General features: G+C 41.1%; 1 protein-coding gene across 1 annotated transcript in view; it reads left to right on the forward strand.

The window, feature by feature from the left end:
- TBCD (tubulin folding cofactor D) overlaps window positions 1-23876 on the forward strand; it is a 116012-nt gene that overhangs the window by 46401 nt on the left and 45735 nt on the right. Inside the window, exons 15-18 of the mRNA XM_082067354.1 lie at window positions 5183-5339; window positions 11833-11890; window positions 16849-16878; window positions 20103-20188. Coding sequence (XP_081923480.1) covers window positions 5183-5339; window positions 11833-11890; window positions 16849-16878; window positions 20103-20188 — 331 coding nt within the window. The remainder of the gene's footprint in view (window positions 1-5182; window positions 5340-11832; window positions 11891-16848; window positions 16879-20102; window positions 20189-23876) is intronic.

The following is a 23876-nucleotide window of genomic DNA, read 5'->3' on the forward strand; positions in this document are numbered from 1 at the left end:
GTTTGTTTAATTGCTGTGTTTGTATGTTTTCTATGATAAACATTGCAATAAATTAAAAACAGGACAATCAGAAGTTAAAGTAACATGGGGCTCCTGATGGCATGTGTTACAGTCTAGGTTTGTGTGGAGTATGTGTTTAAAGGAATAGTATGACGCATTTTTTATTTATGTACATGTGACCTTTCAGTATACAATGTCTTCCATAAGTTTTCTTAACCTTAAAGGTGCTAAGCATCTGACTCTCTAAAATCTGTGTTTAAAAAGCAAAATATCCATGCAACCTGTCTCCAGTATGAGGAAAAAAAAAAAACCCAAGTCTGTTGTTTGTAATGCTTTGAAGGCAGAAGTTGTTTCTTTATTTTCACAAGGCTTGGGCAAAGAGCTGTGTTGCAACCTGCAGTTATGTTGTTAGGTAAGGCAGGGTGGAGTGGAACAGGTGCTTATTAATACCTCTAGGCTACAGGGAAAGGTGACTGTATTTTCTGGAGCGTTCGCAGACCTAAACAGGTGGATATTGTTTTAATAATTAGGTTGAGAGTGGACACTACTTATCCTCTGATTTTAATTGGAAACTTTTAATGTTGATCTATGAAAAAAATGCTAACTTTCAAAGTTTAGCAGCTATTTAGGTCTTCTCCTTGTTGTATCTCCCAGCCTCCTACTTTTAAATAAAAAAGGCATGTTCATAATTTCAAGAACAAAGAAATTTGTCTCTTCCAAACTAAAATAAGTTTCTTTTGGAAGTTTTTTTTTCTGAATATTTTTTTAATTTGTGGGTTTGTTTTATAAAGTTATTTTAGATGTGAACTTGGTGTGATTTTAAATCTGAAAATTTGAAGCAATACAGTGCAGCACTCTGACCACACAGTGCTTGAGAGGCGGTTTGAATGGTGACTTGAAACTGCGTAACAGATGCAAAATACAGAATCCCAGAATGTCAGGGATTGGAAGGGACCTCGAAAGCTCATTCTGTCCAATCCCCCCATGGAGCAGGAACACCCAGATGAGGTTACACAGGAAGGTGTCCAGGCGGGTTGGAATGTCTGCAGAGAAGGAGACTCCACAACCTCCCTGGGCAGCCTGGGCCAGGCTCTGCCACCCTCACTGAGAAGAAGTTTCTTCTCAAATTTAAGTGGAACATTTTGTGTTCCAGTTTGAACCCATTACCCCTTGTCCTATCACTGGTTGTCACCGAGAAGAGCCTGGCTCCATCCTCCTGACACTCACCCTTTAGATATCTGTAAACATTAATGAGGTCACCCCTCAGTCTCCTCTTCTCCAGCTCCAGAGCCCCAGCTCCCTCAGCCTTTCCTCACACGGGAGATGCTCCACTCCCTTCATCAACGCTGTAGAAGAGTATGAATGTGAACAGTTTAAATCGGATAAAAATGTTCAATAAAATTTAACTTAGTATTTTGTGTTTAGACTGAAGATGAAAACTGTACATGAGATAATTTGAGCACAGAGTCTGATGAACTGTAGATTAGGAAGGTCTTTTCTAAGGTATTTCAGTTACAGTGGACTAAACACTGCAGGGGGTTTTGCTTGGACTGCTCCCTCCTGCCTCCCTGAGCCGGGCCCTTCTGACACTGCAGGAAACCAGCGCGGAAAAACCCTGCGTCGTGTTTGCAGAATTCTAGGGTAAAGAATGAAGTGAAACCTGGAGTTGTTGGTAGTGTTTCTTTTGCATTTGTATACCAACAGGAAACTTTTTCAAACACGCAAACACTTGTCGGGGTGATTTTTATACAGCATTTCCCATAGTCCACAGTTCACCAGTAAATATTTGACCAATGATAGCACGAAATCTTTAACAGGTGATCCCTAGATCAGTATTTCCCTTATTGGTGTCATTGTATTTAGATTTACTTAGCCCTTACTGCTGCATACTTCACCTTGTTTTCCCTGTTCCTCCCTCCTCCTAAATGTCCACGTTTGGTTCCTTCCTTTTCATTATCCCCGTTTTTCTCCAGACTTGCCACCGACGCTGTTCCTCTTGCAGCAGCAACGCCTGGAGTCCCAGACACACGAGCAGGACTCCAAAGAGGTGTGAGTCCAAAGGCTGAATGTGAGGGAATGGGGAAAGCTTGAGCTGCTCAGAGCAGTAGTGCTGCTCAGAGTAGTAGTGCTGCTGGTCCTGCCATCTCCTTCGTGTCCGCTGGTACAGACCCCTGGCAGCATCACTGCTGTCTTAGACTGACCCTAATAAGCCCGGTGCCATTTGTATTGTCCCTACCACTTGGGAAATCAATGCCTTGAATGGAAAAAATGTGGTTTTTCTTTCATGCAGACGATACAAATGTGAGGGACTGCGTGTCTTCCACATTTCCTTCGGTGCACAGGGGTGGGGGTGCGCCCCGAGCAGCGGAGTGATCACGCTCTGCTGACGGAAACCTGCAGCGCCTTTGCAAAATTGCCTTTGGCGACTGTTTTAAGTGTTCCTGTAGAACCAGCTAATTCCATTTTTTTCATCAGTTGACGCAGCATTTTTCGAAACAAGCTAGTCAACATTTTTGAAGATTTTTATTGCAGTTCCTTTTGGAACTGAGAAGTGCCCAAGTATCTGTCCATCTTTGCTATATCATTGTTCCTGAATGGGAATTGCTTTTTGTCCCATGTTGTGTTTGTGCTCTCCTAATACTCATATCTTGTCCATCCTTCTGATTACTGCTTTACGTTCTTTAGAAGCTTAAAATGCATTTAAACGGCACTTTAATACTTCCGTTCTCCAGTTGTGGTGCATATTTTTTTGTTTAAAGTAGCAGGCACACAGTGATGAACTGTACACTGAAGTTTAATTATTTTGTGATTGCATCCACTCAAGTATATCGAGGCACAGTTCGCTAATGAAATTTCTTGTCAATGGGATCACCTTTCGAGAAGTATTTTCTAAGGAAATAGATGTGTTTGATAAATTCAATACAAGAAAGAATATTCGATACAAGAAAGATAATTTTTTTTTCTAGAGACTGTTTTTTCTACAGACACGATTCCATAGTTGATTTATTAAAGAAATGCCATCTAGAAAGAGGTGTGTTCAAATCGTGTATCTGGGTTTGCAGATACCAAAAAAGCCCTCTGGGGAGCCTTGCGTGCATATAGTATTTCTTAAACTGTGGCAGTATGTTACTAGAACCAAGTAACATGATTCTTCTTTGAGTTTTTGGAAGATCTCTTTTCTGTAGAAAAAAGTATTGACTGCTGCAGTTTTGCTGCGGCCATAAGCATGAAAGTGAAATCTTTCACCTACTTGTTTTCCCAAGCATGATTTGTCATTCCTTACAATAACAGTACCTGTGTTATAAGGCCTTTGTGATAAGATTCTGGCATCTGCTTTTGCCTTTACTTTTTCTTTACTACTCTGTAACTTCAGTAGTCTGGGGTTTAGTTTAGTTTCTGTTAAATGTTGTCCCCGGTCTTAGTGTCCTTCCCTGTCCACACCAGCCCAAATAAGAGAAATAAAAGGCTCCTTCCCAGGATGGCCGTCAGCTGCTTTTGCCGTTCATCTCTCTACCAGGCATCGTAAGACAGCATTTGCAAATTTGGGGGTTAGAACCAATAGAAGTGCATTTTAAGTCCGTTTCGAAGTGCAATGCATCGTTCCGTATTGCTGTTTAAGATGCAAATATCTCCATCTTACTTCCTCACTGTCTAACAAAAAACGATATGCTGGAGAGATTGATACAGTTAACATGACTGGTAAGAGGGAAAAAAGAAGACTGGCTTGTTTTTTTGTATATTGTTTTCCTTTGTCAAAGGCTTCTGGTCTTGCATTAGATCATTTTGTATGGGTGAAGCAGCATGTAGTGATCACAGTTGGTTTGGATTTCTAAGCAGAAATGAGAGGAAAGCCCACCGGTTTGTGTTTTGAGGTTACATTGTGGTTTTATAAATACTGTGTCCTCATGATCTGTGCAGTCTGGCAGTGCTGATGGCTTCCAGCTTAAAACACTGTGTTGAAGTTGTTCAAAATAACAGCTCTATGGGGAATAAATTATCACAGGTAATTTGTTTAATGTAAGAATGATGCCAAACATGTCACTTTGATTTAAGAGTATGTAAAATCTGTGCTTAAGTCCCATCCAAGATTGGTATAAGGATGATTCACAAGCATTGTTAACTAAGAATTTTTTATATTAGCACTTCTACCATGATAAATGTTGCTTGCTCATAGTTGGATACTGATTCTTTTATTTTATGGTAGTTACAATACTGTCTTTCTTAAGAAATATTTTTCTAGTGAAAGATGTTGCTGCAGTATTTATAGTCCAGTACTTTAAAAATTAGACACAAATTTTGGATTTCAACATTACTTTGACTTCTGAAGATGTACCACTGAGTAATAAATGATATCAATGTTAGTTCTTACGTAACCCGCTCACTTTAATCCTCATTGAATTATATGTGAATGGAATAGAAAAAACTGCTACTGACAAAGCAACAAAGTAGTGTATTAAAATAAAAATTATTCTTTCTAATCAAATTCAAACAGGGAACTGCTTGGTATGCTCAAGTGGAAGAGGAGAGTTTCTAGACCATGGAAGGAGGGGCTGGCCACTTGGGGAGAATATCAGGCTGTTGTCAGAGGGTGTAGGGAGGCAACTAGGAAAGCTGAGGCCTCCTTAGAATTCAACCTGGCGAGAGGGGTCAAGGACAACAGGAAGAGCTTTTTGCAACACGTGGCAGATAAAACTAACAGCAGAGGCAATGTAGGCCCACTGATGAACGAGGTGGGTGCCCTGGTGACAGAAGATACAGAGAAGGCAGAGTTACTGAATGCCTTCTTTGTCTGTGTCTACCCTGCTGGGGGCTGTCCTGAGGAGCCCCGTACCGCTGAGGCCCCAGAGGAGGGCAGGACAGTGGAGGAGTTTGCCTGGGTTGATGAGGACTGGGTTAGGGAGCAGTTAGGCAATCTGGACATCCCTAAATCCATGGGTCCGGATGGGATGCACCCGTGGGTGCTGAGGGAACTGGCTGAGGTCATTGCTGGACCGCTCCCCATCATCTTTGATTCTGTGATTCTGTAAAATTAGCACATACTAAGAGCCATGTTTCTTTTCTTTCAGAACACACAAGCCCACCCTGTGTCTTTTCTCTGATCACTGCATGCTCTTACACCCTTTATTTTTAGTTCGCTCTATGGTCCTAATTGTTGCTTTTGTGCATTTTTTTAATTTAACAGTTGTTCCTGTCATTTTGAAAGCGCTGACATACGACGAGAAGAGGGGGGCGTGCAGCGTGGGTTCCAACGTGAGGGACGCAGCGTGCTACGTGTGCTGGGCCTTCGCTCGCGCTTATGATCCTGCAGAACTGATCCCTTTTATTCACCAGATTTCAAGGTAAGTTGCGGCAATAAGAAAATGAGCTATTTACAGTTAATTTTCTAAATCTACTGAAAATGAGGAAGGAGCTAGAAGTTAATTCAGTAGGCTAATTCTGTATCTTCTAGAGGTTAGTACTCTAGGAGTCTAATGCTGTCTTTAAGATATTTAAAATTAGATATTGACCAAAAGTGATACACCCATTTAGGGCTAATACCTTCGTGCTTAAAAAGTAGCTGGTGTGTCCTGTGTAACATGAATAAAATTAATTGATCTCTGATTATTGCTCACCAAGGAATGGATATTTTTGTTTATGATAATATTTTTAAAAGTTCATTGATTTATGGACTAGAACTGGTGAAACTTTTAACTTAATACTGATGATATTTTTTCAGATACAACTTGGTTCTACCTTGTTATTCTTTCTTCTTGTGCTTTTCCTCCTGTTTGCTTGTGGGATTCTCTCTTTAGCATTTAGTCTTTGTGTTGGCAGGACGCTGGCCAACATTTCAAGGTGATTTGCACTGCAAATGCAAAGAAGTAGTCTCTAACAGGTTTTTGGCAGACTTTTACTGCAACGGTGGATAGCGGCAACTCGGGCATCTTTTCTCAGAGTTGAACTCTTAGTTGAACAACTTAGTTCTTAGTTGAACAACTTTAAGGTTTCTTCTGAGGTCTGGCAAGCTTGTTCCTTGTGCAACTTGGAAAAGCCCAAGCGTGAGTGTGTAAGGGTTCCATTCATCAGAATTCTGCTCTGTTCTGTTTAGCAGAATTTTTCTTCTGCTCATGATGATTTGAACAATATATTTATTTTACTCCTTTCACCCTACCACAGTGCAAAAGAATGTTCTCCATGCATTTGATACAAGCTCACTGTTTTGATTTTGCATGATCTGTGATATTTAGTTTTACTGTCACAAAGCTGGTGGTGGGAACTTGTGGACAGGTATGAAGGTTCTGTTTCTGAAGAAGCTCCTGTCCTTTAGCTTTCATACTATTCTGAACACAAATTCTTCTTTTCTTTTTAGGAAAATATCTTCTGCCTATGGTAATAATACCAACTAACACTGTGGCTATGGCAGCTACAACAATTTCGGTTGTTTAGAATAAGCTGGTGGAGTGGAGAGAAACACAAGGGTGGACGGTGGGGGGGAAGTGAGAATTGCTTATGATCGGTTGTAGGGTGGTGTGGTTTTAATATGCTTTGTTTTATAACAAAGCCACATGGTATTTTAGCAAGTATTAATGTAATATTAACGCTTTACTTAAAAATCTTTGTAGTAATGTTGGCCATACCTTTTCTAAGTATAATCACCTGTGGAAGGTAAAATTGCCACTCCAAAGAGAAATGGTGAAAAAAAATATTCAAATACAGTATGACACACAGTTTCACCTATTGTGTCAGCAAGCTGATAATTACATAGAGCTTTTTTTTAAACCTAGCCTTAGGTGTGTCACTGTTTTACTTAAAGAAGAGTCATACCTCTAGCCACAAGCAAATTGTTGCTACCCTTAAAAAATGCAGAACTCAGCATCTTGTGATGAGTACATAATATCCATTGTGAGCTGAATTACACAGCAAAACCCTCTGCCTGTGTAAGAATACAAGCTATTAGTTTCTTATAGAGAAATAAGAAATTGTTTAACTGAAAGGAAAATTACTACCTCCTTAAAAAAAAGTCCTGAGCGATTGGATCTGAGCTATGTGCTTTGGTTTGGTGCTGTGAATGGCGAGTGGTTTATCCTTCATTCCCAGCCTCTAACAGTGCTGTTGAACTGGCTGGAGGAACGCGGGTAACGCTGACCTTGGAGTAGCTGTTGCTACACTCCGACTGGAAAAGCAAGGCTGAGTAAGCACCCTGGTAGTAACCAGGTGGTGTTGAGTTGAACAGGGAACTGCTCCGTGTTGGCGTCCTCTGTGGCATGGCCTTTGGCACGCGTTAGTGCATCTTGTTGGGGAACTCGGGTACCAAAATGTGTGTGCTACTGCAGTGGGGTCCTGCCTCACAACCCTTTCAGACGGTGGGACAGAGTTAAGAATTAAAGCAGAGGAGTGATTTCATGGTGGGATTTTCTTTTATTTTCTTGCCTGCTAAGTTGCATCATCATGTAAGAGAAAGACATTGTTTTCTGTGTTTTCTGCAGTCAAGGGACACAATTCACTTTCACTGTCAAAAATCACCTTAAACTGCATAACATAATATTTTTTTTAGTTCACACAATTTCAATTTGTGACAATGTTTTAAGAGCAATATCTGTCTCTATATTTGGTGATAGCAGCTTCTTTGCAGCCTTCTCATGAATGTTCTAAGTGATGAAATTGTCAGAATGTTGAAATTACAAATTAAAAATATAGAGAACACTTATTATAAACACTCACCCAAGAGTATTTCTGATGTACTTGCTCTTATTTTTACATCTGTATTTTTTCCCTATCCATATTTCAACAAGATACACTTACATTTGCTTATTTATGTTTTTAAAGCCCAGTTGAACTGGTTTCTAAAACCTTCCCTGATCTGCTCAAACTACAGGGCTGCAAAAAGAAAATCCTTGGTGAAGTCAATGAAACTTCACTTTTTGGCAGGATAACCGTACTACGTTTTGAAATACTTGCAGGGACTGAAGTTGCTATTCAAGCATATCATTACTTGACCGAGATCCTTTTCTCTCCCAGTCTCTACATGCATTCTCTCTTTTTAAGCTTACCTATGAGGAAAGTCAAACATAATTTAATAACTTGGAAATACGGGTAATTTGATTCCTGCCCCCTTGGGTGTGGAAGTTACTTTCTGTAAAGTGGCAGGTGCACACTAAGAAGCTGAGCAGTTTTGTTTAAAACCTAAACAGAAAACAAAAAGGAAAACATACTTCTCTATTATACAATTATAGTGATTAAATTGCTGCTGGCTATCTTAACTATTGGGAACTGTTGCACAGTCGGAATGTAGTTTCATTTCTCTGTCGCTCAGTGGTGTAGGTAATCAATAGATGAATCGTTATTTAGAAGGATGTAATTGCTGTCTCCCGTTCAGCAGAGCAGGAATAGGAGCAGAGCGCGCAGCGTAGGAGCGCGGGCGGCTTTGTCTTCCCTGCGGTGCTGCCGTGTTTTTGAAGAGGAAAAAAAAAGGGAAGGTGTGGCTGTGGGTGAGTGGTGTAGCTGGCTCCAGGGCAAGGGCGTCCTGCAGAATTGGGGAAATCTGAAGCATTGCTTTGAGCTACATCTTGTACCATGACGAAATATTGAGAATAGCTTTTTTTTCTTTTCTGTATTTGAATATTGCCTTCAGATCAGAGTTGTGTGCCTACTGTGTCTTGCACTTGTGTAAAGTTAATTCCCACAGGGGCATCATATGCCTTCTTTTTTTTTTTCCTCTCTCTTTTAATAGCAGCATTTGTAACTCCTAAGTGTTTTCACGCTTTTTGCTACATGTGTATTTATTTAAATTTCATCATCCGAAAGTAACACGCTGAAGATTGCAGGAGGTTGGGTGGTGAGCAGAAAGTGTAAGAGCTTGGTGTGAGCTGGGCTAGGGGGACTGTGGAAGTGCACAGTGGGAATGGTCACCGTATTTCTCCTTTTCTGGAGACCTTCTCCTTGCCTAGATCAGCAGGAGGAATTAAAGCTGAGGCTGAAGGGCTATTTCCCCTCACAGAGCTGGTTGGAGCTGCCTCCTTTGCTGTGTCCTTCACCTGCCTTGCCCCTGTGGCTGAGCACAGCACAGCTGTGTGTGAGAAAGGGAATGGGGCAGCTTCTCAGTTTGAAAAAAGAAAAAGCAGCTAGCAATAGAAAAATCAACCGAGCCTTGCTCTGTTTTCATTATCCAGCTCACTGTGAGGCCACTGGGGTACCAGCTCTCCACAGGCTCAGGTCTGACTCTGGTCTCACCTTCTTTAACTTGCTTGGACTGTTCAAAGCCGTTTTCCTTGTGATGCTCATTGTGCAGCCCCTTCTCTAATTTACAGTAGGGAGGAGGGTTTTCTGTCCTGTTACAAGTTAGACTTTTCCCTTTTTTGAGTTCAGGAAGGAAATTTGGGGTTTGTACCAAGTGGGCAAGAGTTTTGAGAGTTTATTTTTCTTCTTCCCGCAGCTTGAGTGGTATGTTTGAATTAACAGTAGCAAATTCTCAGAGGTTAGCAACTTCTTGCTGCCTGTCACTAGTATAGACCAGAAGTACCTGCTACAGGTGATAAAGGAAATTCAGATTTATTGTCTGGTACAGCTGATGCTTATAAGGAGAGGGTAACCTGATATTTCTGTGTTCTGATGTCTATCACCTGGCCGGCCTCTGCTCTCTGATTCCTCTGCCTTGTTGGGGGAAGGAAATGAGAGCGGTGTTGGGCTGAGGATGTGAGACACTTTGAGTCCTCTTAACTTTTCCTGAAGCCAGTCCAGTGAGTACTTGGTGGAGAGGGGAAGGGATAGGAAAGAAAGGGAGAATTATTAGTGGACTGATAGAACTGCAGCTTGCTTTTTGAAGTCCGTTGGTGTTTGTTGCACACTTAACTGCTGTGCACGCAGGCTAAATATACCTCAAGGAACTACAAAAGGTGTTTAATAGAGACTGCGAGATGCAAAGCCATTCTTTGCTCTACCTGTTAGTAGTCAGGTGTGGTACCTTTCAGGCAAGTCAAGACATGATTCTTTAACTAGCTTAAAAAAAATATCCCACTTTGTTTGACATAAACAGTTTCTTTATGTTAGGAAATCCTGGTGGAGTATCACATAAACTCCCACGACAAAGCAGACAGGTGAAGACACCTTAGACATGTTTCATCTTAGGCACGTTGCTTTCCTTGCTAATCCCTGCGTTACGGCAGCCTGTGCCTGCATTGTCAAATAGGAATTCACTTTAAAAAGTTATTAATATAGTTTGATATTGCTTTTAACAGAACTATTTTAAACTTAAGTGACTGCAGTATGATTTATTAATATAATGGGGCTATGACAAAATTCCTGGGTGTTTTGTTTTTCTTAAACATGGTATTCACTTACAGCACTGAATATAACTCAGGTGGCGTCACAGAGACATTATGTTGTTTTGCTGGTTTTACTTATAGACTTGTTTCTTTTGCTGGGTTTGTTTGTTTGTTTCTCAGCAGAGAACAGTATTGAAATTAAAACTATATACTACTTAAACGTGCTTTAGAACTGATTTTTAAGTTTCTTTGTAAGCCAGAGAAGAAGCTTAGCGAAGGTGGTGTGTGTGAGGCAGCACGCTCTCAGCAGCCAGCTGTGCGCTGCTTCCTGATGGAACGCTCCCTAAACATCGGCTCTTCCAATCACTGTTGTTTGGCTCTGACCTCCTTTTGTCGTCTAATCACCTCCTGTCTCTGTGGCACAGAGAGGAATTGCTCATGCCAGTAGCAATAAGAAAGCATTAGCTGTTAACATAACAATTTATGGGGGTTTGTTTTCATTCTTGCTTTCTGTCTCTTGTTTTAATGATGGAGGCAAACTGAAATTACAGAGGCAGCATTGATTATGCATTTCAGTGAATTTTAACAACACGGTATTCTTCACTGTAGGAAACTGATAGCTACTACCCAGGAAAGTTTGATATTATCAGTGTAATTAATATCTTTATGCTGAAGCAAATCTATCGTGGATTTAGTTTTCAGCTAGTATTTGTTTCCTGTTTTGCCTGGAGTCAATAAGTAATGTAATGAAGAGTTTCAGAGTTTGAAAGGAATAATTTTCTGCTTAAATGATTCTCCTGAAGTGATGTTTATTTGTCACTGGAGTTAATTGAATGCTGGAGGTGGATTTCTAAAGCTGTAGACTTCATGTCCTGGGATATATTCTCTCTCTTCTGTTGTGTAGCACATCTGTTAAAAGCAGTTTTTGTGAGGGAGAAGAATTAAACTGTGCAGGGTTACCAGACTTCATGCACAAAGAAATAGTTTTGTATAATAATGCCTCTGTGTCTACAGGTCACCTTTACAAAAAAAATGCTTCGCAGTTTATCTTGCAGGTCACTTTTTAGCAGGACTTGCATATTGCTTTCTGATTTTTTGCTACTTACGGGATATGATTGTTCTTGTAGAGAGAGCTGCAAGTTTCAGTTGCTTAACTTTCGGTTTTGCTTAAGCCTTGCATAAGACTTGCTGTGCATTTGGCTATTGAGAAACTGTATTTTCCAAGTTTTAATTTAAAACTGCACCGTGTGGGTCTCACATTAGAGATGATAGCTCTGTTCAAGCTTTAAATTCCTGCTATATTTAAAATAGAATATTTTTCTATGCAGTTAAACATACTTGCATACTCCTTAAATTGCTTTGATACAGTAGGGTGGCAGCTGTCCTTTGAGACAATGGAAAGTCCACAGCAAACTAGAGAAAGGACGTGGTTATTTCAACTTGAATTTTAGTTTGGATTCGTATTTATAAATAATAAGCTTCTTAGAGGAAATGTTATGTGTTCTGCTTAGAAGTTTAAATGTTGAAATGACAGCATTGAACATTTCTTCTCATATTTTTGGTACTGAAACTCAGTATTTTATTTCCTCAGTGCCCTGGTTATCGCAGCAGTATTTGATCGTGATGTTAATTGCAGAAGAGCGGCTTCTGTAAGTTCTCACATTCCATATAATATGTTTTCTGTTGTTTTTTGTTGTAATGTAATGTAATCATTTGTAGAATTAGGTATATACAACTGCAATATATTGTGTTCTGAGCAAAAAAAGTGAGTTTTTTAAATCTTCAGGAGTATGGTTTGAATATAGATTTTAAATTATATGATCCACAGAGCCACATTTTGATTTATGGCCACAGTTCACAATCTGCTGTATTGTTGTCATGATGGTTAAGATAAGGTATTGGAGAAAGAGCTATTTAGCATTTACTATTCACAATATCAAAGACAAAAGGGTAATTAATAATAAACACTGGTAGGTTTCAAGCTGGGAGGTTTTGTGAATTTATGCTTTTCTAATTGCCCATCAACTTGTTATTCCGTAGTTGTGGTAAGCTGAAAATTTCTAGAATAATATCTCCCCTCCCAACGTGTTTTCAGTAATTCTACAAAACCCTTTGTCACAGAGGCACCCTGAGGTTAGTTTAGGGGACAACAGGGTCCAAAACAACTTTTATTAAACTGGTGAGAAACAGGGTTTTAGCTCTCCAGAGTGACTTGAATACAGGTTTGGATATCAGTTGTGGTAATTACTAAGGGGCAGCAACTAATACAACAGGAGGTCCACAGCGTGCATGCACGTGGCTTCACCAAAAACAATGCCAGAGCCATCCCTGAGTCCGGGAAGAGTCCACACTTGCCTGAACACGGTGTGGGATTATTTTAAAGGCATACACGTACTCGTATTGAGTACGGGAAGTGTACACTCGCAATCCTGCAAGGGTAAATGTATAATACACTCGCAGTCCTGCGCGGAGAAATACACGTGCAAATGTGCATGGAATATTACGCGTGCTTATGTGGAAGCACGGGAGGAAAGTACACTCACGATTATGCAAGGAAATAATTTATATACGTGCTTGTATTGAGCACGGAAAGTACGCGTGTAAATGTGCACGGAAAGTATAAATACACGTGCAAATGTGCATGGAAAGTAGATACACTCGCAATCCTGCGAGGAGAAATTTCACTCGCTCACGTGGCGGCAAGGCAAGTGGAGTCTCCAAACCGGGGTGGGGGGCTCAGTGGCTCCTGGCGGCAGCAGCTCAGCTCGTAACTCCAAGAGGTCGCGTGCAAGGGGTGCAGCCTCGACGAGAATCCCATTTTTTATAGGCATTCCAGAAGCTTCTCTGCACCCCCACACTGGCTGTGGGTGCCCCTGAAGCTTCCAAACATCCCTCACACTGGCTGCGGGTGCCCAGCGGCTCCCTGGCACCTCGGCACTCCCTTCTTAACAGGCCTGGCCAGGGGTCCTCTGGGGTCAAACAAAAGCAGCTGTTGGCCTCAAGGAGTAGAGAGAGAGGGAGATGGGTCTACTCCTTCCATAGCGAAGGATGGATGGGGAGAGAGGGGGGTTTGCATTCTGCCACACCCTTTCTGTAGGTCTGGGAATTTTACAAAAGAAAGTGATAAATCCATTAGGCAGATCTTGTTAACTATTTAATAGGACTGACACTGAAATCTATTTTGTGGGACCTTTCTGTAGAAAATATTGACACTGTTGAGAAATTATAAGAATGTGTGATTATTCTTAAGAGAAAGGAATTAATGGAGGAGAGTTTACAGAATTTGAGAAGAATCTTATTTATGAGAATGTCAGGGAGTGTGTTGTATATATTGAAGTTGCTTTCTTAAAAAAAAAGCATGAGTTGTCTGTTTGAACAGATAAATTATCTTATGCAAATGTGAAAAACCTCACCCTATAGCTGTATTACCTCAAACCTGGGACCAAAAAATGTCTGTCAAAGAGCCAGGTGTCTCTGTTCCTGACAATAAACTTCACTGTGAATGTATTTCTTTTAAAAAGACAGTCTTTGCAACATGCAAATTAATTAACAGGTCTGTCTTAATTTTTGACTGAAATTTTGAAAGCTAATGCATTTATAGAATAAGAAGGATTCCTCAGGGATACCTGGATAGCATCCTTATTTTTTCTAGCCACACCTCTGCATGAGAGTTTAAGCTGTTGAATGAAGCTGCAGCATAATTGCTGAGGAAGTGAGTCAGTTGCTTGTGTAATCGTATCACAAATCACTTTGTCTAAATAGGTTAAAACCAAAGCATGGAAGTGACGATGCTGTAGATCGCTGAGTACTGATACAACATATTCTTCACATACTGTACAACTCCTGAATAGCAGCAGTGCTACTTTCCCCCAAACTTCAACTCCTAAATTTTACAAACCGTAGAATTTGCTGTTCTTGGATACCTTAAGTCACTTTATTCAGATAAAATCCTTAGAGGAAAACAAAGGTAGCTTTTCTTTCCTGAGAACTGCATAAACCATGAAGGAGTGTAGCTGGTGAGAAGTGAATTATTTATTTGCTCTATAGGAATTGTCCTAGGAATCAGTGGTAATATATATAAAGAGGAGAATTCTTTTTAACATGATTGCTGCTACCAGAGTACTGCTTACCTTTAGCACCTTCATCTAATTGTCTTGTATAATCTTCATTATGTTTCTATCCTTAAACATTAACCGATAGTTTGGCCATGAAATATGGTGCTAAACCAGATACATTCACTAATGCTAGAAGCTTAGTGAAGATTGTGCTTCCATATTTCCAGTGAGTACAAATACAGTGTATTTTCTTCTGACTTTCCTCTTCTACTTCAAACCAAGCTATCAAGTATTCTGCAGTTCAGTTATCTCCAGTCTAATTATGTTTTTTCATTATAACATGCTAATTTGGATCTAGTCAAAATTTGGAATTGCTGTTTTGATGGATAGTTATGAAAGTACTGCAACATTTTTCTTATTTTAGAAAGGCAGACAAATATTTTGTATTTACTGGGCATTACTACAGGTTGAAGAAAAATACCTAGGAGTCCTAATTATTTGCAATCATTACTACAGTTAAATACATATTTAAATAAACAACATGTTTTACTGGATTTTCCATCTGTTACAATATGCAATATATTTTAATGCAGAGCACCAATAAAGTGAAATAGCATATAGAGATATTTTGAACCCTGAGGTTAGAGAGAATAAAGCAAGGCTCTTCTTTTGAAGCTCCAGAAGCATTCTGAGCTGACTTTTGCAACTCTTTCATGAATAATCATTATAAGGAATAATCACATGAATAAGTGATCTTGAATTTGGCTCCATTCAGCTCTGACATGTTAAAGAGAATTGGTTTTTTCCTCTTGATATTGATAGTTTTAAAAATCATGACTTGGAGAACACTGAGACCAGATTTACGCTGTTTGGGTATCAAAGTTTGTGATTTAAAAAGAAGGCGGGGAGGGAGGAAAAAAGGCTTTAAATATTTGGTATCAGCAAGACACGTGTCTGAGCAGTACATTTTAAAAAGAAATTGTGGTGCAGTGACTGAACTATTAAATCCTTTGGATGTGATAGTTGCTCAAACCACCTGATGCTGACTGCAAGGGTCTCCATAGCATAAAAGGGGACCTAAAGCTAACGTGAAAGTACAAAATAAATAATGCTGGGTGACATGAAATGATGTCCTGGCAAATCCTGGCTGAGAGGTCAGAATGAACCCCCCCTTGTCTGAATGCGGGCTGTACAGCATGAACAAGCGCAGGGCGCTGCTGCAGCTCACACTGCTGCTCCGGAGGCTCTTTCGGCATCGCCCAAGGGTGTGTTTGTGCAGCTGCCGCGGCACAGGGCGGCCCGTACGGCTCTGCCCCGGGCCATCCCAAACCGGGTAGCTCGGGGGCAGCGCGGCTGCCGCTGCGAGCAGGCCAAGGTGGGCGCCGAAACTCGCCGAGGTGGTGGGGACGCGGTTTGGAGTCAGCCTGCGCTACGTGTCCTGCGATGGATACACGGCGAGCGGGAGCTGAACTAGCCCGGGCAAGTCTGCAATCGTTATCCCAAACAGACATAACCTCAGAAATGCACCCAGCGACTCCGGCTTCATTAGGGCTTGCTCCATAGGTACAGTCTGAGACCTTGGTGAGCTCACCGAACCTTTGGTTTTTACGGGGAGATTACCACATGCGTACTGTATTTATGGAGAGAATACAGGAGCTCTGTCTGTCTAAGTTCTTGTGACATTTTCAGTGAAGATTGGGACTTCCCCCCTGTATGTTAAATATCAGTTAGCTGTCAGGTGACAAATGCTGGCCATCGCTGGAGGTTTGTGTGCGTAGGTGACATGTAGTGACATTCCCTAAGAGATGTGTCCAGATAACGATGATGCCTCCTCTCTGAAAAGAGTTAGAATTTACAGAAGTTTCTATTAGCACTTGCGATTTTATATCCTTTTAAGGAACAACAACAATGTGGCTTTTTTGAGAGGAGAAAATTCAATTAGGGAGTTAAAAGGTTTTATTCTGTATACCATACAAGTAAAGAGATTAACTTGATGGTTGTATTAGTTGCATTTTGCAGGATTTTGAGTTTATTGAATGGAAAACACAAGAAATATACATTAATTTTGTCTCCAAGTTTCACAATTTCAGTGTTTCAGCCTGCTTTCAGATGTCTATCAAATAAGTATTGCATTCTCAATATTATTTTTGTGTGAAGTTTTCATTGTCAAAGAATGAAATTTTGCCTATTAGCAAATCGAGATAGTCAGACACAAGTGAGCTGTCTCAATTTCTGTTGTCTGCAGGTATTGACTTTTAATTCCAGTGCGAAGCCTTGTGTCGCTACTCAAAAGCACTCCTGTGGGTGTGACGAGTTTAATAAACTCGCATTCTTAAACTGCTGTCATGCAACATACAGCTTTAAGAACACCAGAACATAGAGACGCAGAAACAAAAAAGCCCCGTGGGCCTGTTCTACTGACAAAGCTTACTTTATTTAAAAAAGAAAAGCCATGGGTCATTTATATTGTTGTGTGTTTTGAATTCATCATCTGGTGTTTATCAAAAAGCAAACCTGACTTGTTTTTGGTATGTTTGTTCTCTGTTCCTTAGGCTGCCTTCCAGGAGAATGTTGGGAGACAGGTATGGTAACTCCCCTGCATCTTCATTCATTAGTGCCTTGGAGGTTATTGTAAACGTGTAGTACCTAAAATCAAAATGAGACGCTGTGGCTTCAGAGAAATTGAGTCAAAGGATGTCACAAGATAATTATTTCTGTTATCAGCAAACAGGTTCTTGTGGAATACTTTTCTGAGGTGTGAGCTTTATTTCAGTGTTCTAGTTTTGGAAGAAAATGAGCTTTCCGGTAATTTTTAGTAATTTTGAAAAGCAAAATGTACAATGGCCATTACATACCCTTCAAAGTGCAGTGCTCTTAAAGCAGGAAAAGTGCAGGTTTTGTTGTTATTCTTCTGTTTCATTTACTTTCTAGTTTTTAACAGAACAGCTGCACCACATTTGGTTGGTGAGAGAACAATGAGTGAGGCTGAAGAGTCTTCAGCTCAATATGTGTTTTTGCTTGTTGTATCGTAACGCTACCATCTAGATATTGTGAGAAATCAGTTACTTTTGGAGGTACCCAAGTCACAGAATCCCAGAATGTCAGGGATTGGAAGGGACCTCGAAAGCTCATCCAGTGCAATCCCCCCATGGAGCAGGAACACCCAGATGAGGTTACACAGGAAGGTGTCCAGGCGGGTTGGAATGTCTGCAGAGAAGGAGACTCCACAACCCCCCTGGGCAGCCTGGGCCAGTGTCTGTCACCCTCACCGGGAAGAAGTTTCTTCTCAAATTTAAGTGGAACCTCTTGTGTTCCAGTTTGAACCCATTACCTTGTCCTATCATTGGTTGTCACCGAGAAGAGCCTGGCTCCATCCTCCTGACACTCACCTTTATGTCTGTAAACATTAATGAGGTCACCCCTCAGTCTCCTCTTGTCCAGCTCCAGAGCCCCAGCTCCCTCAGCCTTTCCTCACACGGGAGATGCTCCACTCCCTTCAGCATCTTTGTGGCTGCGCTGGACTCTCTCCAGCAGTTCCCTGTCCTGCTGGAACTGAGCGGCCCACAACTGGACACAATATTCCAGATGTGGTCTCACCAGGGCAGAGTAGAGGGGCAGGAGAACCTCTCTGACCTACTGACCACCCCCCTTCTAATCCACCCCAGGTACCATTGGCCTTCCTGGCCACAAGGGCCCAGTGCTGGCTCATGGTCCCCAGGCCCCCCAGGTCCCTTTCCCCTACACTGCTTTCTAAGTGATTTGAAGGAAAGTATTATGGTAGGTTCCAATGTAACTTGCTAACATTTAAGTAGCTAAAATGCTCAAACAACCTTGATGTGCAGCCCCGCAGGAGAAGCCAATAGGGTAAAGACTTGGATTTCAAAGTTTCCTGGTTTCTCATCAGGAATTAATAGAGTTGAATATACAACTTAGAGGAAAAAAAGTGGGGGGCAAATAGATCAGTTAGTGAATTTTTGTGATAGAGCAGGGTGTGTGAGCATGGTTAAAGCAAATTTTGTTACCAGCAAGCCATTCTTTAAGGAATCTTTGTTAAAATGCTGCCTAGCTTTTCTTGCTGTCGTTCTTGAAGATCTCTGTGTTATGAGCTGGGATATTATTCCCTTAGAGCTGTGGGTATTAAGCATTGTGTCCAGAACTTGTGTGCGTATTGCTGCACAGAATTAGGTTAATAGCAGAGAAAGGGTGCAAGAAGACTCAGAGGAAGAGGGTTGAATTTTCTGGTGACCTGACCCAACTCGGTCTGTGATAAGTAGACGCCAGCGTGATTCTTCCCTGGGCCTATAGTTACTGCCCTGGAGAGGTTACTCACCACACAGCAACTCAGCAACTGGCTCTGTGAGGTGATGAATGAAGTAAACACCTTATTGCGAGTTCAGTTCCAGGGGAGACAGGGCTCCTGGGTGCTGCAGGTGTCGAAATGCAGCAAAAAGTGGTGTGTTTTTTGTTTCTTAATCAGACGAGTACGCTCTAAGTCAGTTTGCAAACAGAAAGTTTGCTTCTTGATTCTTCTGTGACACAAGATTCAAAGCTGTCAGTGTTGGTGGGACACACAACATGTTATAGTGGAGTTTGCAGTAGAATAGTAAGTTCTCATGGCATGAAGAGCCGTATCAGTCTGCAGTTGGTTCCTATAGAAGTTCAGAAGTTTTACTTGCTGAACCATTCCTTACTGCCTAGGAAAATGGTTACTTCATCAGTGGATACACCCTGTGTAGTACTTTACCTGGATGTAATGTGTTGAAAGAGACACCCTTTCTTGGAATTAGAAGGAGCTAAGACATATTCTCCATCTGAAGTACACATCCTTCTAATAAGACAAACTTTTATATTGGAGACGTAAGTTTTGAGTGTTCTGATAGAAGCTATCAGCTTTTCATCTGAAACCCGTCTGTCCCATTGGCCGTGACCTGTGTACTAATGAACCTGGTGTGGGGACTTCTGCTGCCATGCACTGTGGCACCGTGACCTGTGGTGAGATGGCATCAAACTGGCACACTTACAGCCAAGTAATATTAACAAACAGCAAGCTCCAACTAGGAGCTAGAATCGAAATTGTTTAGCTGGGATTTTCCTTATGTCCAGTATGCATTCTTATATATTAAATTGTATGTTGTCTTGTTTGGCTGTAAATCATACTGAGATATTTCTCATGTGTGCCTTTTTCTCCCTAATCAGTGTTTCATTAGGCTTTTGGAGAGTACATTGATTCCACCATTATCTGGGCTTGCAGGATAAGCCATAATTACTCTGTTGTTTTTGGTTCAGGCAGGTTACAGGCCTTGTTTTTTTTGACTTTTGGCATTTTACTCCCCAGAGTAAGACCTCCACAGAAACTAACAGCTTCCCACTGCTTGCAATATACACTTATTTAATTATTCAGGCCTAGATCTAGAGATATTTTCTACTATTTTTGCATGGCTGTGTCCTAATGTGGAAGGAATGAGTGAGCTGTAAACAAACAAAACTGTATCATATCCAGAACCTGTACTTCCACATGGCCTTATTGCTTAAATAGCATATGATTGTCCCTTTTGTAAGTGAGCGTGGTGTCTTTCAGTTGGCTCTTTTCCATTCGTACTTAATTATGGCTTGTGGAAGCTATGCTGCCTCCTCCATTCCAAAACACAGCCCTGCTGCATAATACTATATTAAATCGGTCATAGCCAATCAAAATTCTGAATATCTGAATTCTATTGCTTATATAAGAAGATTTGTTTTCAATAATGTTGCCTATTGGAAAGTATTTTACATTTTCAAATAATACTTTTTCCCTTGGTGTTTGTAGGGCACTTTTCCACATGGCATAGACATTCTAACTGCAGCTGATTATTTTGCTGTTGGTAACAGAGTTAACTGTTATTTGACTATAAGGTAAGTTTCCAAACATTTGTTGTCCTAAACATGAGAGACCTCTTTTACATAATGAAATATTTGATGATTGTTTCACCTTACTGAACATTATGTTTATTACTGTTGGTTTTGAATAAATTAAAATTCAGGTTTTCTTATTTCTTCATCAAACCGCTTATTATGCCTAAGACATGGCGAAAATGGGACTGTGATTTCCTTGTCTACATGGCGGAAGCAGCCAAGAGACAATATTTGCAGATGTCACAAAACTGTCTAAGCTGGTCAAGATTAGAGGAGACTGAGAGATTTGGAAGAGTTGTAGTAAAAGGAGAGGCTGTTCTGAGGGCAGATAGACTCCAGTATGGGTAAAAAAATACTTTGCACAAGTTGTTGAATTTGTGATCTGTGCTTAGACCTTTAACTTGAGTGCTTATATCTTTCATTGATATCTCAGTGAAAATCTAACTAGAATGTACAGTAGTGTTTGAAAACACAAACTGATCACTGCAGTATGGACACTTCAAAGAATGAAAAGGGAAATACCAAAACTGGTGTGGTGCTGTTATAAATCAGTGGCTTGTCTTGGAACCCTGTGTTCTGTTCTGGGCAGCGATCTGAAATACAGTAAAGCTGAAGTCAGGGGAATTCAGGGGTGAGCTGGGTGTGCAGGGTGACTAAAATGAACATGAGGTTGCCCTTCCTCATGAGAGGATGAAAAAGGCTGAGGGCTGGATGGTGCTGTAGTTGTCCAAGGCAGACAGTCTAGCCTGGTGTCTGACCTGTCCAGAGCCCCAGCACAGAGACAGGCACCTACTCAGGTGATTCACCCCATTTTCAGATAGCTCTGATAAGTTGCCCTCTGCAGTTGCGTGTTGCTCAGAAGCCAGCAGGTTCCAAAAACTCGAAGAGATGGTATTCTTGGGGAAGAGAAACGGCAAACAGGCGTATGGCGGTTTACGCTCTGTCACCAGCTTGGTGACTTCCAATGAGCAGTTTTTTAAGATCATTTGCACTGGAGTCCTCTGTCCTCTTCTTTGACTGTTATTTTCATTAATCTGTCCACCTCCATATTGTCCCCTTAGTGCGTAATCATTTCAGCCTGTGCATGTCTACACCTTTTACCTTCCGTCTGGGGTCCACACCCCCTCCCACAGCTCTTCCCCCGCGCTCCCGCCTGCTGAGCTGGATGGGGAAACACATCGGCTCGGGATTCACTGCTGCTCTGGAGCTGGATAGTGTTGAAACTCTGGCTTTTTTTACCAGTAGAAAATTGAAAATATTCAAAATTGACAAAGCACTTGTTATTTTCTCTCTTCTACAATTTTGGCTTGGAGACTTAATTATGTTCTCCTTACTTTTTGAGAGCTGGATTGTTAATTAATGATTTGTTTCAAATGTTTACTTTTTACTGTTTTCATTATGATTTCCAGGGGTTTTGTAGGAGTGTTTCTTATCTAAGTGAAAGTATTTTTACCGCTGACTCTTCCATTCTTGTGCCTTTCTTTAAATTGTGCAACAGAAGGAATACATTTTTAAGTTCTTTATAATCTTTTGCGGTTAGTTGCATGTGTCAAGGTTTAAGGCAAGGTGGCAATAAAGCGTGGCAGACGCTCCCTGTTGTCCCCTCACTTCCTGCCACCCCTTTCCTTTAGATCGGAAAGATGATAAGAAAGATAAGAGGAAAGGAAGAGAGACTTAGACTTCATGTTGGAGAGTTTTAAAGGGTTTTACTAATGCTACTAATAAATAGAGACTATATATACAAAATATACCAAACCAATCTCAGGTGCTCATGCGGAGCTGCGTCGCTCAGCAGCAGAGCTGGGGCTGCGGGGCTGGCGGCTCCAGCAGCTGCAGCTCAGGCCCTGGAAGTCACGGGTGGGACTGCACAGCAAAGGGAACCTGGGTGCGGGATGCAGGGCCTGAGGGCTGTGGGTCACAGAACAGACAGACAGACAGACAGGGGCCTCTCCAGATGCCGCCCATGGGCGAAGAGAGCGTGACCCTGTGATCACCCTCTTATATAGGGGGTATAACGATTAGGGGATGGAATACTTCCGTTGGTCAGTTCTAGTCACCTGTTCCATCCACCCCTCCTCAAACACGCCCCTCTCACAACAGAACGTGGGAAAACTTACCAGTCTTTCTTAGCTACCATAGTAATAAATCTAAACACGAGTTTCTTCAGCATTCTGTTGGTCTCTTATCAGCACCGAGTACAGCATCCTAGGAAAAACATGCAGGCTAAACCTCAGGAAAGTACAGCCACCTAGAAGAACTTAGCGGAAAGAAGAATCACTAAAAGAGAACCGGTCTTGTTTCTAACAAAACCAGGACAGCATGACTCCTTGAAACTATGTTCAGTGTTATTAATCATATTCTTCTTTGTAAAGTATTTGTCACCTCATTCATTATATTACTTTTAAAAATCTTCACCGCTTTGCTCTTCAAGCAAGATGTAATTATTTGGGTCAATATTTAATTATTTCCTTATTTTTGTCTGAGTAACATCAAAGGAAAAGTATATAAACATACATTTGGCTGCACAAAAAACATGTTTCATTATGATGTGGCAGGAAGAATGGACTTTTCTGATCCGTATGCCTTAAGGTAGTGTGATTGTTTATGTAGCTGGAAAAAGCTCCTTGAGGTTCTATTGCAGATCTAGAATCTTCAGGTGTCCATCCCCCACCCAGATCAGTCAGTCCTGGGACACTCTGTGCCAGCACAATGGCGCTATGGGAAAGGGTGTGAAGGGCTGTACTGCGAGATTCCTTTGAGCAATACAAGTGTTACTTTCTACAGCTGGATTTGGCTTTGGTTAATAAATGGTGATATATTCTCATAGAGAGGCAGTAGTATATATTTATATATATGCGTGTGTATAAATAGTTCCTTATATCCTTCCAAATCTAATTATTTTTATGAAAGTTCCTTATGCCGAGTGCCCTTTGGAAACATTTTGCTGGAAGTTCTTTAGAGGATTCAGCTCAAAATATCATAATCCTTTTCTGAGGATGGACGGCAGAGGAAACCCATTTTGTTTGAGATGGGAATAAAGCGATTATGCGACTCCAGGAGTTCTGGGCTTGGTAAAAGCAGAGTTAAGGAGAAAGCTGCTTAATCTGAGTAGAGAGGGATTCGAAAATCTTACCAGCAACATTATCAGGAACGCTAGACTTGCATACATGTCTGCTTGCATTAAATTCTCAGTAGGGTACAAAAGATGAGGACTGTGGTTAAACTAAAACTGAAAGTGGAATTGGGCTACAGACACAGCCCAAGAAACCAACTTTGAGCTGGGCAAGAAAGTCCAGATTAAAGTGGTTGAGAACGAATGGTGAGTGCTAAAACTAGGGTCTAAAAAGCAACTACAAAGAAGAGAACTCAAACACGGCAAGGGAAGTGTGTGTACGATTGTGTGTTCTTCCAGAGCAGGGAAGGGAACCAGAGAGTAATGAATTCTATCAACAACCAGTTAAACCAACTGTCTAATCCCGCTCTAGGGCTGTCAGCAGTTGTAGCTGGTATTGGCTCAAGGACTGAGGTTGGCGCTGTGGATTTAAGGATTCCTGCTCTTCTGATGAATTACCTAGATATCAATATAGTAACATGCAACAGTATTTGGGTTTTGTTTTCCTTCTAATTACACGCACGTATGTTAATGGAACACTATTATAGTTGCAAACTTAATCACCATACATCAGAT

This window comes from Streptopelia decaocto, assembly GCF_964273445.1.
Source record: "Streptopelia decaocto genome assembly, chromosome: 16".
Taxonomy (NCBI): domain Eukaryota; kingdom Metazoa; phylum Chordata; class Aves; order Columbiformes; family Columbidae; genus Streptopelia; species Streptopelia decaocto.